Here is a 14,743-nt window from a genome sequence, read left to right as displayed (position 1 = left end):
GCCAATGTTTTCACCAAATACAACCGTTGGATAACAAGTTGAGTCCAAAACACTTTCATGGAGCTTAAGCTCATTTAAAATGAGGTTCAAAGGTTAACCGCGTTTAAAGACAGTGCAACTTCTGCGGCTGAACACGGGGCAAGTAAATAATATCCGTGAGCGTCGATGCGCCTCGGCACAAAGGGGGGCAATATTTTTGATTGCTTTGGCGTGAGCACAGAAACTGTGGAAAGGTGAGTTTGGCGAATCGCGGAGGATGGACTAAAAAAAAAAAAAAAAAAAGAAAAAATACCCGCAAATATATAATAATTTGTGAATGCCGAACCACAACTATGGGCGGGTTTTTTTTCGAGATACGAGTCGATTTTTTTTTTTTTTTTTTGTATGGTGAACTCAACTCAAATGTTTATTGCCATTCCCAGTTTATGTTTGCTGTCAAACTAAACAAAAAACTAAGGGAATTACATTGCTCTGTATTTGAAACAACGACAAAGCTTTTGGGAAAGACTTAACGTAATCAACACATATAACAATACTCACAGGCAGACATTCTTTATCTTCTGCAAAGAACGACTGTTACTACAGCTTACTGAGGAGTAACCGTCTGTATTTATATCCGTATGTCTGTGTTACACTTCCCCCGGGTGTCCAAAGATGACTTGAGATACACGCGTTGTCACTGGACCAATTCAGCTTGTATCTTAAAGCAGCACGGAACATTTCTCTTCTCCAGGCTGGTTCCGTGCGTCACAAGAAGCATTCGAGGTGATGCCATGCCTCCCGAGGTCCAATGCGAACTCCTCTTCGAGTTACCAAATGTGGTTCCCCGCCTGATTAAACACGACAAGCATGCCGCAGCCTAACTAAAAAAAATGTCTAACGTGTTTGTTTTTTTTTTCCCCCCCGCCCCTTATCAGTACTAACCGCCTGTTGAGATTAAGAGCCAAAGCCTTTCCAAGCCGCACGTGACGTCACTGATGCTGCTGCAGTCCCATCGTCGCCTCCTCCGGATCACTTCTAGCTTTCGTGGTTTTCCCTCCGCGCTCTCTCCCTGAAACGTTGTCTGTTATCTGCTCTCTCCTCGCTCCGCTCTGCCCTCGCTCGGAATCAACATACATTGTGACAATCTCTCATTGCCCCCCAAACCGCCAGCGCCGTCCCTCTCAAAATTGTCTGTAAAATTGGCCCAGTGCAGCAAACGATTACGATGCATGTAGTGTACCTCACCTCCTCAAAGGAATGGGATGAATCTTACCCTCACTATTGATGCTATTAACCACCCTGTAAATTAAACCCATTCTAAATACTTGAAGATAATTATATATACATATATATATACATATATATATATATATATATATATATATACACATATATATATATATATATATATATATATATATATATATATATATATATATATATATACATATATAGTACAAATATAACAACTTGAGAAGATTGCGATGTGCAGTTAGCTAGCTAGTTATATCCAAACCCCAAATATACATCTTCCCACGGACACTTTAGAGCGCCTCATTGTCCGCCGCGAGTGCGCACACATGGACGCTAGACGACGTAGCTTGTATGTTTCCAAGTTGTAGTCGTGATGCATTTTTGACAGGGGCGTGGTTTCAGCGCATTCGTCTGACACGCGATAGCAGAAGGATTGCTGGATTTTTCACAATTTTGAAACCCGAAGTTTGAAATTTTACAGACTTGGCGATTTTATATTAATCGTTCAAAATTGGGCGGGGTTGTTAAAGCACTCTTCCCTGTGGCGTGTCAAATTTAGAAGACATGCATGTTTTTCGTATACAGAGGGCTTTAAGAATCCACGCCATCCGCTGCTTTTAAGATGCATCTCACATCTTGGCGTAGAAAACCATTTAAGACAACATGAAGGCTTTGTGGAGAAACTGAGTGAATAGCATGTTGTGCATGTGCAGCCAATTACCCCTAAAGGCAAAGCCATCCACGCCTCCTATAGTGGTAAAACACACTTTGTGCACTTTATGATTAATGGCTCACAGGCTGAGTCTGTACTTTGGGCATGTTGACTTTATTGCTTCTTTAATTTGTAAAGGGGTTGCAGCACAGCCTAAATGCTCTGAGGGTTGGATTTAGTAGCATGCAATAAAGATGTTCATAAAATAGATGGGCTGTACAGTTTTAATAATAATAATAATAATAATAATAAAGAGAGAGAACTGAGAGTAAACAAATCCCAAAAATATTAAACGCCTAAAACATGAACAGTACTCATATGCATTTAATCGATATCATCAATCCATTAACAACGACAAATATTACTCCATCTTAGTTGCAAAGGTCTTCTGTGCTTCATCAAAATCTACACGTGGCATGTCAATATGTAATATACTGCGCCCCTAGTGGCTAGAGTGCACATACCAGGAGGAGCAGCACAACGCACATTGAATTAAAGCAATGAAATAATGATGCACAAACTGTTTAATCTCTTTGCACTGCACGTATTTAATTATGTTATGACTGTGTTTTGAATATTGCAGAGTAGGGCTGAATGATTAATCAAATTCAAATCAACATCAAAATGTAGTAGAAGGCTGCAATTTTTGAAAAAAAAAAAAAAAAAAACCTGCTTTCAATCAGGCTTTATATTCATATATATATTTATATATTCATAAATATATATATAGCTAGCTTGCAAATGTGAGTTAACAGAATCCCATTTAAATATAACAAATCATAACTGCAGATGATTCGGGTTTTCTACGCCAAACACATTTGATGCGATACCCGACCTCATTTCTTATTCAAATCCTCCCGCTTTCATAGCAATGCAAATGTTTTCTTTTACATCAAGACGCATTATGGGGGGGGGGGGGGGGGGGGGGGAAATCAGCGTTAACAAAGACTCCCTTATCAGTATATTATGGCAGCTTGGTATTTAAAGGCCTGTTCAACTCTAAGCCGTACTTCTAGTGGTTCAGAAACCGTACAAATGATTTGGGTTGCCAGTATTGCACATGAATATCAAATACCTCATACAAGGCAGGACATGACGCGCAATACCGTCAAACAGTACTCAAAATACAACGTGAAAAAACTTGCGATGTATGTGCATGAAGCGCATTTTGAAGTTGATCAAGGCATGCACGTTGTTGTATCGTACCTGTAGAGCATATTGGCACAAAGTCTGGACGCAAGCACATGGAAAAAGCTCCTCCTAAGCTCCACTGGCTGCAAAGCTTCCGAGAGGACAGCTGGTGGGACTCTGGAGTGTGAGCATTGGTTGCTCCATTCTTCCACCCCCCCCCCCCCCTGCCTGCTGAGCTGGATGGAAGTGTGACAGCAGCAGTCCAGCTTGCACAGCCCCCCGCCTCTGTGTGGGCTGTCCTGAAATACATACAGTATGCGTGGATCATTCCTCTCAAGGTGACAGGACACTTTTTGGATCGTCTTCAGTAAGAATGCGGCCCGAAACTTCCAGCCAATGCAAAGTGATGAGGCAACAAACCAGAAAGCGGCGTTGGTATTATTTGATTATTTTTTGTGTAGTTTTAATCGCCCCATTGGCTCAAATGTGTCCGAAAAAAAAAATGGGAACAGGGAAGGACTTTTGGGACACCCTGTTTGACATCGTGGTTGTACGACTCACCCTGATTACTCACAGCGCGCACGATCCTGCGGAACAAAGAAACGCTGCACCCCAAATGGACTCCTCCAAGCTGTATTGTAATTTCCTAGTCATTACCACAACGCATACAGCCTGCAGCCAAAGCAGATGTGGCATCTGTAAAAGCGGAAGCATGAAGTGAAAGATCTGTTGTAGGCAGAAGAAAATCCAGACAAAAATACAACATTCGTGTTGATGCCTGATCAACATGAGTAGTGTACATATATGTATGTATATATATATATATATATATGTATATATATATATATATATATATATATATATATATATATATATATATATATATATATGTATATATATATATATATATATATATATATATATATATATATATATATATATATATATATATATGTATATATGTACACTACTCATGTTGATCAGGCATCTAGGGCAAGGCTGTTATTAGGGTGGAGTCCTATGTACATATGTGAGTGTGTGTATTGTATAATACAGTACGTCAACCAACCACAGCAGGAGTCTTTACTAAATGACCATCTTTAGCCCATACCTGTGAGGTCACCTTTATTCTTAGTTGACGGACAAATGAAGACTTTGGAGGAATCTGCATGAGCCCCATGGCGGCTCCAGTGAGACAGGCCTGCTCATCTGGGAGGGGAGGGAAGCCAAGCTAAGCCAAGCCACAGGGATATTTTGGTCCGAAATATAAGCATACATCTGTTGTTGTGCACTGTCAGAAACAACAACAACAACAACAACGACAAAAAGCAAAAATTAAAATTAATCAAGTTAACCTGCTCTGGTAACACTACTTTAGAGCAGATTATGAAATGGTGTCACATTTTGTGCACCCACTGAACTCTCCTGCACAACATGTAAATGTGGTTACTTCGACTTAAATGTCAATATAATACCTATAAACAGTTAAAAATAAACTTAAAAAAAATAAATTACATCATTCGATTTCAATTTCTTTTTGATATATATTGAGTACTGTTATTTAAGTTATTTCACAATTACAAAATGTGAATGTATATAATGAACGCGCTTTTTATATTTACATTTTTATACAATTAAACGCAAGTCCAAGCCTCACACAGAACACGATAGTGGGCTGAACCAGTCTGCCCTCTAGTGGACTAAATGTGACTCCACATCCCACTTTGACAGCATAAAGGAACAGAGTCGGAAAGGATAATACATGACAAATATATGTTTAAATTGAATTAACATAACAATCCTAAACGGAAATTTATAAGTTCATTCAGTTTGGCCATAAAAAGGAAAGATACGCTGTTTTGGAATGTGATTATTGAGCAACAAATATGTCCAGTTCATTACCTGATTGTGAAATGTTGGGACCTGGGCCTGGTCAATTTGATTATCGTTGCAACAGTACAGCATAAAAACCCCACAGTATCAGAAATTATTTATCAATAGCACGGAATCGTCAATAGGACATTTCTCATAAATGTCTGGTGAAGTAGCAAATAAATTCTTTGCGATCATTTTTTTTACCTCAACATCGAAGTGGGTAGTAAGCAAAAAATGGAAGCAGATTAATATCTTGTGCCAGAGGGCACAGTTGTTCAAAGAATTTAAAATAGTTCAAATGAAAATCCATTCAAAAATATGATAATCCAGCTGCTTTTATGTACAATATATCAAATTAAGTGGACGTGAGTATGAAGTATGATATGAGTTTTTTCTTTCGCTGCTTTTGGGCCAACTTCCTCCCAGTCGAGCCGTGATAACTTGGCTAGAAGTTTGAGTTCAAGTTGAATTTTGGTTTGTTGAACTTGAATGGCTTCTTCTGCCTGGAAATGAAACAAGAAAGCGGTGATAACGTTTTTCAGAAGTTGTATTCATTGAAGCCTCCTGTTACGATTGCTTTCTGAATAACAGCAGTAATGTTCACGGTCAATTTGAACCGTGGATGTTTGATATTTTTAAACCCCAAAACGAAAATGAAATATACTCTCGTATTTTGGAAGGTGGTGTGAGGTTGAAATGATCTTTATGGTCCTTTTCAGCCCGTTGGCACCGAGCTGGCGTCATGGGGCCAGCTAACTTCCTGACAAATTAAAAAAATAAAATAAAAAACTTCCTGACGCCTCAACTCAAATCACCAGAGACACCGCAATGAACTCGGGTCGACCTTTCCTCACACTTGTCCTTCTCCTTTTTGTGCTATCCCACTATTGATTCCCACGGTCATGTGACTTTTAAATGTTTGGAAAGTCGTATTACTTTAGTTTACCTGCGGGTTTTTTTTTTTCGTCCTACACAGCAGAGCAACATTTGACATTATGAACTCATTTTATTTGACCCGATCTAGAAGAGGAACCAACAATCGGTTGCAACATTTTGTCGAGCTACCGCAACACAGGAAGTGCACCGTCACCGTCTACTTCCTGTCAGCTGTCGTTGACATACAGAGTACAAGCATGTGATGAACACTATGCTTATTTATGTTAAACGTGCTTGCCAAGCCATATAACAATAATAAGTAACTAGGGTTAGGGTTTCAAATTGGGGTATTAAACTAGGGTTAGGCTTTCAAATGAAGGTTTTAAACTTAGGGTAAGGGCTTGGGTTTCAACGAAGGCTTTCAAACTTGGGTTAGGGTTTCAAATTAGGGTTTTAAACTTGGTATGGAGTTTCAACGTAGGGTTTTAAACTAGGGTTACAGTTTTAAAGACAAGTAGACCTCCAATCATGTTTTAGGGTATAAAAGTTGGGTTTTAAATTGGGGTTAAGGTTTTTAAGTAGTTATTTAAATTTGGGTTAGTAGACTAAAATCATACAAGTTTTATGATGGTGACATATTTGTGTTTCCATTTTTCCCTTTGGCTAAAATTGTAGTTGCAGTGTCAGGTTACAGATTGTGTTTCACCTTGGAGTTGCCTTTGCCAGCCTAATAGCGTGATTGCCAAAGTCATTTTTGAATTAACAAATGACAGTCAATTACACTAATAGGCAAATATTACCTCCAAATAACTACTTACTAAGTAAGCGTCAACCAAGTCTTTGTAGTGGTACAACATTACATTACATTGGATTCGTTAGTTCTGTCCAAGTGTCCGGTGTAACAAACAAGTGCTACTAATCAATAGGTTTTGTTTTCGAGCCGCCATTTTCTGTAGCTTACACGTGTATCCCCTCAAAACAATGTTGACCACATTTGGTGCGCGTCTGGCAACATGGCTGACCGACAGTATGAATCCATACAGTGTTGACAAGCTGCAGCATTGACAAGCAGTTGGCGGCGCTGATGGTGACAGTTAAGAGGACAAAAGCGTCATTGGTGAAGCGAGAGAAGCGGCTCTTTCTCCGCCGCTTTGCGAGCGCGTCCTTTCATTCCCGCTGGCACTCTGACCTCCCGTCTGGGCAACGAGGGGGAGACACTCATTGGCCGCTTTGAGGAGGCCTTCGCCAGAGACGCCGGCGGACGGCGTGTAAGGCCGATTGACGGTGGCCCGCGGACGCAACAAAGACACCTCTCTGTCCTCTGCGCCTCGGCCGGGAAAACGCGCGGCGGGAAGAAGGAAGCGGCTCCCCTCGGCCAAACACACTTACTGGAAAAGCAGCCCGCTACTCAAACACTTCCATGAAGTGTTGTTTGACGCGGACGAGCCAAGCCAAGATGGCCTCGGCCATTTATTTGCCTTGTAAACAAAACGGTCCCTGGTGCAATTTATTAATTCGCGTGTCACGAACGCTAAACGCCGGATGTCCGATTGAGCATCGGGCATTAAAAACCAAAGAAACAACTGTCGGGATGAACGAATTGAGTTAAAATTGGATTACGTTCATCTGTAAAGGTTTTAGTGCACATCTATCATGAAATTTGCCACAGTATATATTAGTAGGGATGGGCGAATACTGACACTAGGTATCGGCCTTATTTCAAGGTCTTGAGCTCTCGCGACGGCTACCGATACCAGTCGCTGCCATTTTACTATTGAGTAACTAATGGCAGACAGAACGTTTTTTTGAAGTGAACTGTATCCATGGTAGTCCTCTCATTTACATACCCATTAACTCATTCACTGCCATTGACGTATTTATTTGTCTTTTTTGTATTTATTTGTCACAGTCCAGCCATCTAGTCAATCCAGGGAACTTATTTATATTTCAAATTTTTTCAAACGTAAGGGTAAAAGAGAGTCTGAAAATGTCTGGCAGTGAATGAGTTAAAAAATCCAATTTCGAGAAGTATAATTAAGTATAAGGTTTGCATTAATGAAAATAAAAACAGTGCAACATACATTCTGTGAGATAAACACAGCACTCATTGGTACATAAAATGCTTTTTTTTTTTTTTTTTGTATTACAAGTCTCAAAACTGACAAGGTTCATCACAGATGTTGTCCGAAAGTAGAATCATCACAATAAAAAGTTCTCATCACATCCTCAAGGAAAAAACAGAACACGTGACCACCATCGCTCATGGCTTCTTCGCCGCAGTACCTCGACATTGGGGCCTGATTGGGAAAACTTGGAAAGTAACTGCAATTTGAAGAAAAAAAAAAAAAAGTTCTGATTGCCATGGAGACGCACTGCAGAGGAAGGAGGGCTCGTCACTTGGCACAGTCGCAGGGAAGGCACTTGACATGCGGTCAACGTGACGTGACCTCATGCAGCCACAGCAACGCACTTAAGGTCCTTGTGCACTAAGTCCAAGTTCCAACGTTAATACACTTCGGACGACTCGGAAAAGGTAAAAAAAAAAAAAAAAAAAAGTTCATACTAGGGATGGGCATAATTCACAAGTGTGGATTTGATTGTGGTGCGCTGGAACCTGCTCACTTTGGGCAAGAGTACACCCTGGACTGGCTGCTAGCCAAACACTCAAATTCACACAAATGGAAAATTTGGAGTCTTCAATCGACCTAACGCAACAAAGTATACTAATATTAAGATAAAAATCAGCCAAGCAACCAAACCAGAATGAACTTAACATGTTTTGGAATGTGTGAGGAAGCTAAAGTACACGGTTAGCATGGAAACATCACACAAGGAAGATCCAAAGCCAAGATTCGAAGCCTTGATCTTTAAGGCAGGCATGCTAACCGCTAGCACACGCTGCTGCTCCGCGAATCACATCTTGGGAGCAAAATTAAGCGCAGTACTGGGCTGCAACCAGCTGAGGCGCTGTTGATTCAGTCTCAACTGGTTTGCAACACTGAAGAAGAACAGAATGCTAAGCTATGGGTTAAACAAAGAGTGGTTAAAAGATTATTCCATCCATTCATCCGTTATCTGAACTAAAAAAAGAAAAATCTTGGTATTTTCTTTTCTTATTAGCCTTATAGCATGATTACCTCAGTCATTTTTAACTTACTGTTACAATATCTTTAAAAAATGTCAATGTGCTGGCTAGAAATTGTGTTTTTTTTCTTCATGTCTATATGCATTCGCCGTCATCCAGGCCATTGTCATCCACAAAGTCGAGTCAAGGCAACTGGACTCTTGTTGAATTAGTTGTGTTCTTTTCCTGTTTTGCAAGAACGTTCAAAAATGACATCGGCAATCATACTAACGGGCTTACGACATTTAAAATAACGTGAAATATTCCCCATTGTCATAATGCCCATCCCTAGTCAAGTGACCCACGCTTTTACGGACTTTCACAACACATCCGTTTCTGCTGCCCCCCCCCCCAATTAAAAGTGACCGATTTAACACTGACTCCACCACTGAGCACAAGAGATTATTAAAACAGTACATGAAAAAAAAAAAGTCTCTTAGGTTTCACGATAAGACATTCCTACTGAGGCACATTTCCAGAGAAGTGTCAATATAATACAAAGTAAGCTATATTTGGAAGAAAAAAAAAATTCCCAAATAACATTCAAGTACTTTGCCATGTAAACACATTTCCAGACTATTACGGTCGCAACGTTCTGTGAATTTTCAAAGTTGGAAACTATCCATGGGAGTTAACAGGAATTTGAAGGAATAAATGGGATCCAGGAACCTTCACATTTTGAAGGTTGGCTCTTAAAAGGGATTTTAAATGTTTAGTGAAAAAAAAAAAAAAAAAAAAATTGTGTTTGCGGAGGATAAGGACCGAGCCAATCGTGGGGTGGCCACGCTAGTTGAGGAAAATATTTTTCGCATAACCCACATTTCAAGTACGTACCTTGATTTACACGTTTTTCAAGTTATGAGCTTGACGGTATGACACTTGATCCATTTTTTTCCCACTTTGTTTTGGCAGCCAAAATTTGAGGCGCAATTAAGACGCTGCAACGTTCTCACATGTGGGATCTGATTTGCAGCAATAGGGACCGGGTCAGGTCCCGAATAGCGAAAATCCACGTATCACTGACACCCATTGAAACATCCGCAAAAGAATTTTTAAAAATCCCTCCAAAATTCTTTTTAAAAACAATGCAAATAAAGACTTATGTGTTTGAAACAAAAACACAAAAATAATGGCCTTTGTCATGTTTTTCAGTTTTTCAGTAAACAGTTTATAGAAAAAAATGGTCAAAATACGACGTGGGCCATTATTTTAAGAGGGTGATAATATTTTAAAAATTAGAAAAAAATACACGCAAATATGCTAATCCAAGGGTGCTGGACTGAAAGTATGCAGGTGTCCACTGCAATAACCTTTCCATTACATGCCTAACTCGAAAGCTTCCACTTTGGAATATTTCCAAATATTGCTCACCCCTTTGCAACCTTAACTATTTTACATCGCCGATTTTTGTCCATTTGTGCGAAAGCATAAGACAACAGTGTGAGTAGAGATACTTTAAAAGTAAAAAGTCATGATTTAAAAAGCACAACTATCTGATTGTGTGTTTTGTTTTGTTTTGTTTTGTTTTGTTGTTTAGAGCAGAACACAAGAACAACACTGGTCACCTCCGGCAGGAACTGTGGAGTAGTTCATCTGTCTGACAATTTCTGCAAACAGTTCATCCACAGAGCCTTTGTTTTTGGCCGAGGTCTCCATAAAGGGGCAGTTCCAGTCCTGGGCCAGCGCCTTGCCTTCCCCGGAAGACACCTCTCTCTCGGCCTCCAGGTCCACCTTGTTGCCCACCAGGATCATGGGCACCCTCTCGTACCGCTTCACCCGGATGATCTGGTCCCTCATGGGCTTGATGTCCTGGAAACTCTGCTGGTTGACCAGACTGTAGACCAGGATGAAGCCCTGTCCGTTCTTGATGTACAGATCCCGCATGGAGGCGAACTGCTCGGTGCCGGCCGTGTCCAAGATCTCCAGCACGGACGGGGACGAGTCCACCTCGATCTCCTTCCGGTAGAAGTCCTCGATGGTGGGGTCGTACTTCTCGATGAAAGAGCCCGTCACGAACTGAACCGTCAGGGCCGATTTCCCGACTCCGCCCGAGCCCAAAACAACCACTTTGTATTCCCTCATGGCCAAATGGGGAGAAAGAGGAAATAGACAATTACCTCCTTTTTTGTTGTCCCTGCGACGAAGCCTTCGAGGCGAGCAGGCCGGGAAGGCTGCTTCCACGCCCGGACTCGCAACAGAGAATCACACCGAGCGGGCGGCCCCGGGGGAGAGTGGCCGCTCCCTGGACGCTGGCAGCGTCAACCGAGGCGCATTTTCGGCGGTACACCGATTGTGCAAGCGGGCCGAGGAGCCCGAGAAGCGATCACGCTTCTGCTCTCTTTGCATGGCATTTCCTGCCCACATCCTCAGCGCGTCAACAGCCCACGGCCTCACTTCCGCTTTCTTAAAGGAGACGTCACACCCGACACGCAGCACCGAGAAGTGGAAGCACGTCCTCGTTGAGTCAAGCGTTGGACGGATCGACTCATTTATCGATACCGATTGTGTCTCAATATCGGATCGATACAGTTAGGCTCTTGCCTGCGCCGCTGCGGTTTCTTCAAATAGGCGACAGTAACCAAACCCTTTGTTCTGCAAATGGCTTGTGATTTAACCAACAGCTTTGGGGATTGTTTAAAATTTCCCACAATTAATTTATTTTTAGTGTGGAAGTGTGGAATTACCAATGCGGAGTAAACGTTTTTGATGCCGCTCGAATATACTACAAAGTCGTTACAAACAAGTCGGTGCAGTCGTTCGAACGTACTGCAAAATCGTGCCAACATATTGCTAAATCGTTTTAATGTAGTATTGGTAAAGTCGATTCAGCGCATGCTAGTAAAAAAACGGCATTTCTGCCCTATGCCACAGGGTATTGATTTGCGCATGTGCAATCGTGCGTAATACCCCGTGACGTTATGAGAAGAGATGTGTTCATGTGTTTAGCATTTAGCCCACATTTTGCCATTATGCTCACACAACTTTACCAAATATGTTCGAACAACGTTACTAAGACTTATCAACAACTTTGTCAATACCTTCAAACGACTTTATCAATATGTTCACATGACAGTAAGTCCGAACGACATAGCTCAGTCATATATGTTTACTCCACAATGGCAGGTCCACGCTTCTGTAATATTTTCACCAGTTGGCATTGTTTTATAAAGGAAAAGAAATGCAGTCAGATATAAAGGTTTTATTTTTGCATTGGATTGGATTCTTTTGCATTGGATTCTCTCAATTTGAAAAACAATTGGTTTCTGAAATGTTTTATATCTGTTGTGTAGTGATAATCTTTGTTTTTTTCCGTTGATCACTTTATTAACTTTATTCACAAAAAAATCACTTGACAATGTAAGGGGAAAAAGTAGGATTTTCTATTTACCAATAAGCTTTGTGCTTCAGTCATAAAAAAAAAAGGAAACACCACAAAAACACTTGAAGGTCATGAAAATTAATTTTCAGAGATTTAGCAATTTGTGATGTAAAGCATCTACCTTGATAATGGAAAAGTGCCAGTATCAGTACCTGGTATGGCGATACCAGGTACTGCATTTCCTTTATATCAGATCGACACCAAAATATGCAGTATCACACACTTCTATTAACTACGGTACAGACAGGGGAGGGGGCCATTGTCCAGACATGTCCACGGCCACGGACATGTCTGGACAATGGCCCCCTCCCCTCACTGGGACTTGAGATATATTCATAGCGATATATTCATAGAGGTGACCCAAGCTCTCACACTCTATACTCAAGTACAGTGCAGTCCACACAATTTTTAGAACTGTTTGTTTTCAAGCATTTATTGAGGTACATTTTGATTTAAATGTTGCGTGCCATACATTTGAATGTAAACATTATTTAAAAGGTAACTAAAACCAACAACTTCCAAAATCCGTTACACCGTAGAGATGCTTCCTATTTCACGTTTTTCCGTGGTGCTACTGTGGAGTAAGAGTAAAATGTTGTCAGAAAAATGACAGTTAAAGTAATAGTAAAAAGGTCAGAAAAAAATAATGCTCAAGAACAGACGCCTGAAAAACATCTTAAGTACAGTATTTGTACTTCTTGACTTCCCACCATTGAATAGTAGGCAACGGGTTTATCGTCAAAATTCATTATAGGTTTCAGAGCAAGCAGCTATGCATTTAATAACAACTGCATCCTATTGATAGTTCATATTTTATATTCATATTCACTCTGTACATGGCATGTGGGAGAGAGAATAATTCACACCCTGTGAGAACAAACTGGATTTATTCATCGTTACTCCATTTTAAGGTGTGACTGTGTGGGAATAGTGCGATAGAAGGGTGAGAAAATGCATTCATTGGCATTCTTAACGTATTTGTTATTTCCATATAATTTGACTAATGTGGGGCAAAAAAGGCACTTTTTATGCATTGAATAATAATACAGCTTCCTGGATAGTAATCGAGGGCCTATGGGTCTGAATGGTGAAAGTGTTTTTTTTTTATGTCTACTACTTATTGCACAGTAAAGAACTCAACTTGTTTTTTGGGGTTGCTCAAACAGTCAAGTTGCAGCAACTTTAAAATATAAATGATTGATATTCATGGGGGAAATGTAAAATAAATATCACATGACATAATGTTGATTTGTTTTAAGGAAAAAAAAAAGGTTTAACACAGGATTAAAATCTTTTTTTTTTTCAAACAAAGGGTGGATATAGTCCTTTTTTTTTTTTTTATCAAATAAAGATGTCTTTTCCAAACTAAAAGATTAACATTAACATTGTGGGGAATAAAGTTATATTCCATTGTAGCAATCACCTGACCTGAATCCGATTGAGCATGCATTTCCTGTGCTAAAGACAAAACTAAAGATGTGATGTTTTACCGTATTCCGCTTGACATGTGACATTTCAACATGAAAGTTCATCGCAGTGTTCATTTGCTGTCATTTTCATTTGCTGTCTTGACCCAGATAACATCACGGGCGGTCTCGTGGGCGCCATCAGCGTACCCTTCCACATCTGTCACAAATGAGCCTCAATGGAGCTGTTCCAGAACTAATGTCACGAGGTCACCCCGAAGGCAGCGTGTGATGCTGCTCACGTGCGCACACGTCACAGCAGAGGCTGCCCTACATTGAAAAACGACGACACACGCGTGTTGCATGAGCAAATCAAATTGTTTTTATTTATATCTCTTTTTTTTTTTTTTTTTTTTTTTCATCCATACAGATAAGAGTCAATTATGGCAACAATCAAGTGTGCATAAACAAATCAGACATCATCTCGTGGCAACTGTTAGCGAATACATAAGTGGTAGTTGCGCTTACAAGTATAAAGCGGGCAAAAAGCATTAGCATCTGTTTGTGTGTGTGTGTGTGTGTGTGTGTGTGCCCCCAGCAGGGAAGAGACGGACTGAACGTCTGGTTTTGGAGAATCTGGTGCTTTGGTTCTATAGCAACAATACAGCAGCTGCTTTACATTCATTTTCAAGACTTGCCTTTGCCCAAATGTACATTTGGCGCGGCCGGCCTTCGCCTGCTGAGCGCACAATCTGAAGAGCAGAGCAACACAACTTGCTGTGAGTTGACGGGAAATATATACTGGATATGGCTCTGGAAAAGTATTTGGGTTGGATGAGTGCTCATATTTTCATTATTCTCTAAATAACATATTTGCCCGGAAACTATTTAATCACACAAGCGTAAGATGAGTTGTTTGGGAAACGTGTTATTTCTCCTCCACTGTGGATGTGTATCTACTGTACGGATTATTGTGAAATCTTTCCTTACGTAGCTATGTTTTT

At 40.5% G+C, this 14,743-nt stretch overlaps 2 protein-coding genes across 5 annotated transcripts in view; both read right to left on the bottom strand.

Annotated features, from left to right (window-relative positions):
* The window catches only part of kcnab1b (potassium voltage-gated channel subfamily A regulatory beta subunit 1b), a 36,788-nt gene extending 33,481 nt beyond the window's left edge, over window positions 1-3,307 (bottom strand). For 2 of the 4 annotated variants that reach the window (XM_086042747.1, XM_086042749.1), the window contains exon 1: window positions 541-837. The gene's annotated coding sequence lies outside the window, so the exon portion shown is untranslated. Of the gene's footprint in view, window positions 1-540; window positions 838-3,154 lie in introns of those variants that run through there. The other 2 variants (XM_086042748.1, XM_086042746.1) reach the window with 2 other exon arrangements.
* Window positions 3,308-9,673: 6,366 nt separating this feature from the next.
* LOC147141271 (ras-related protein Rap-2b-like) lies at window positions 9,674-11,450 on the bottom strand. The gene has a single exon (XM_086042327.1). The coding sequence runs from the start codon at window positions 11,034-11,036 to the stop codon at window positions 10,488-10,490; it is 549 nt and encodes a 182-aa protein (XP_085898453.1). The 5' UTR covers window positions 11,037-11,450; the 3' UTR covers window positions 9,674-10,487.
* Window positions 11,451-14,743: the final 3,293 nt, after the last annotated feature.

The sequence above is a fragment of the Filicampus tigris genome, chromosome 10, assembly GCF_054856515.1.
Source record: "Filicampus tigris isolate MCC_2025a chromosome 10, RoL_Ftig_1.0, whole genome shotgun sequence".
In the NCBI taxonomy this organism is placed as follows: Eukaryota; Metazoa; Chordata; class Actinopteri; order Syngnathiformes; family Syngnathidae; genus Filicampus; species Filicampus tigris.
The sequence above is the reverse complement of the archived record's forward strand: the minus strand, read 5'-3'. Positions and strand labels throughout refer to the sequence as shown.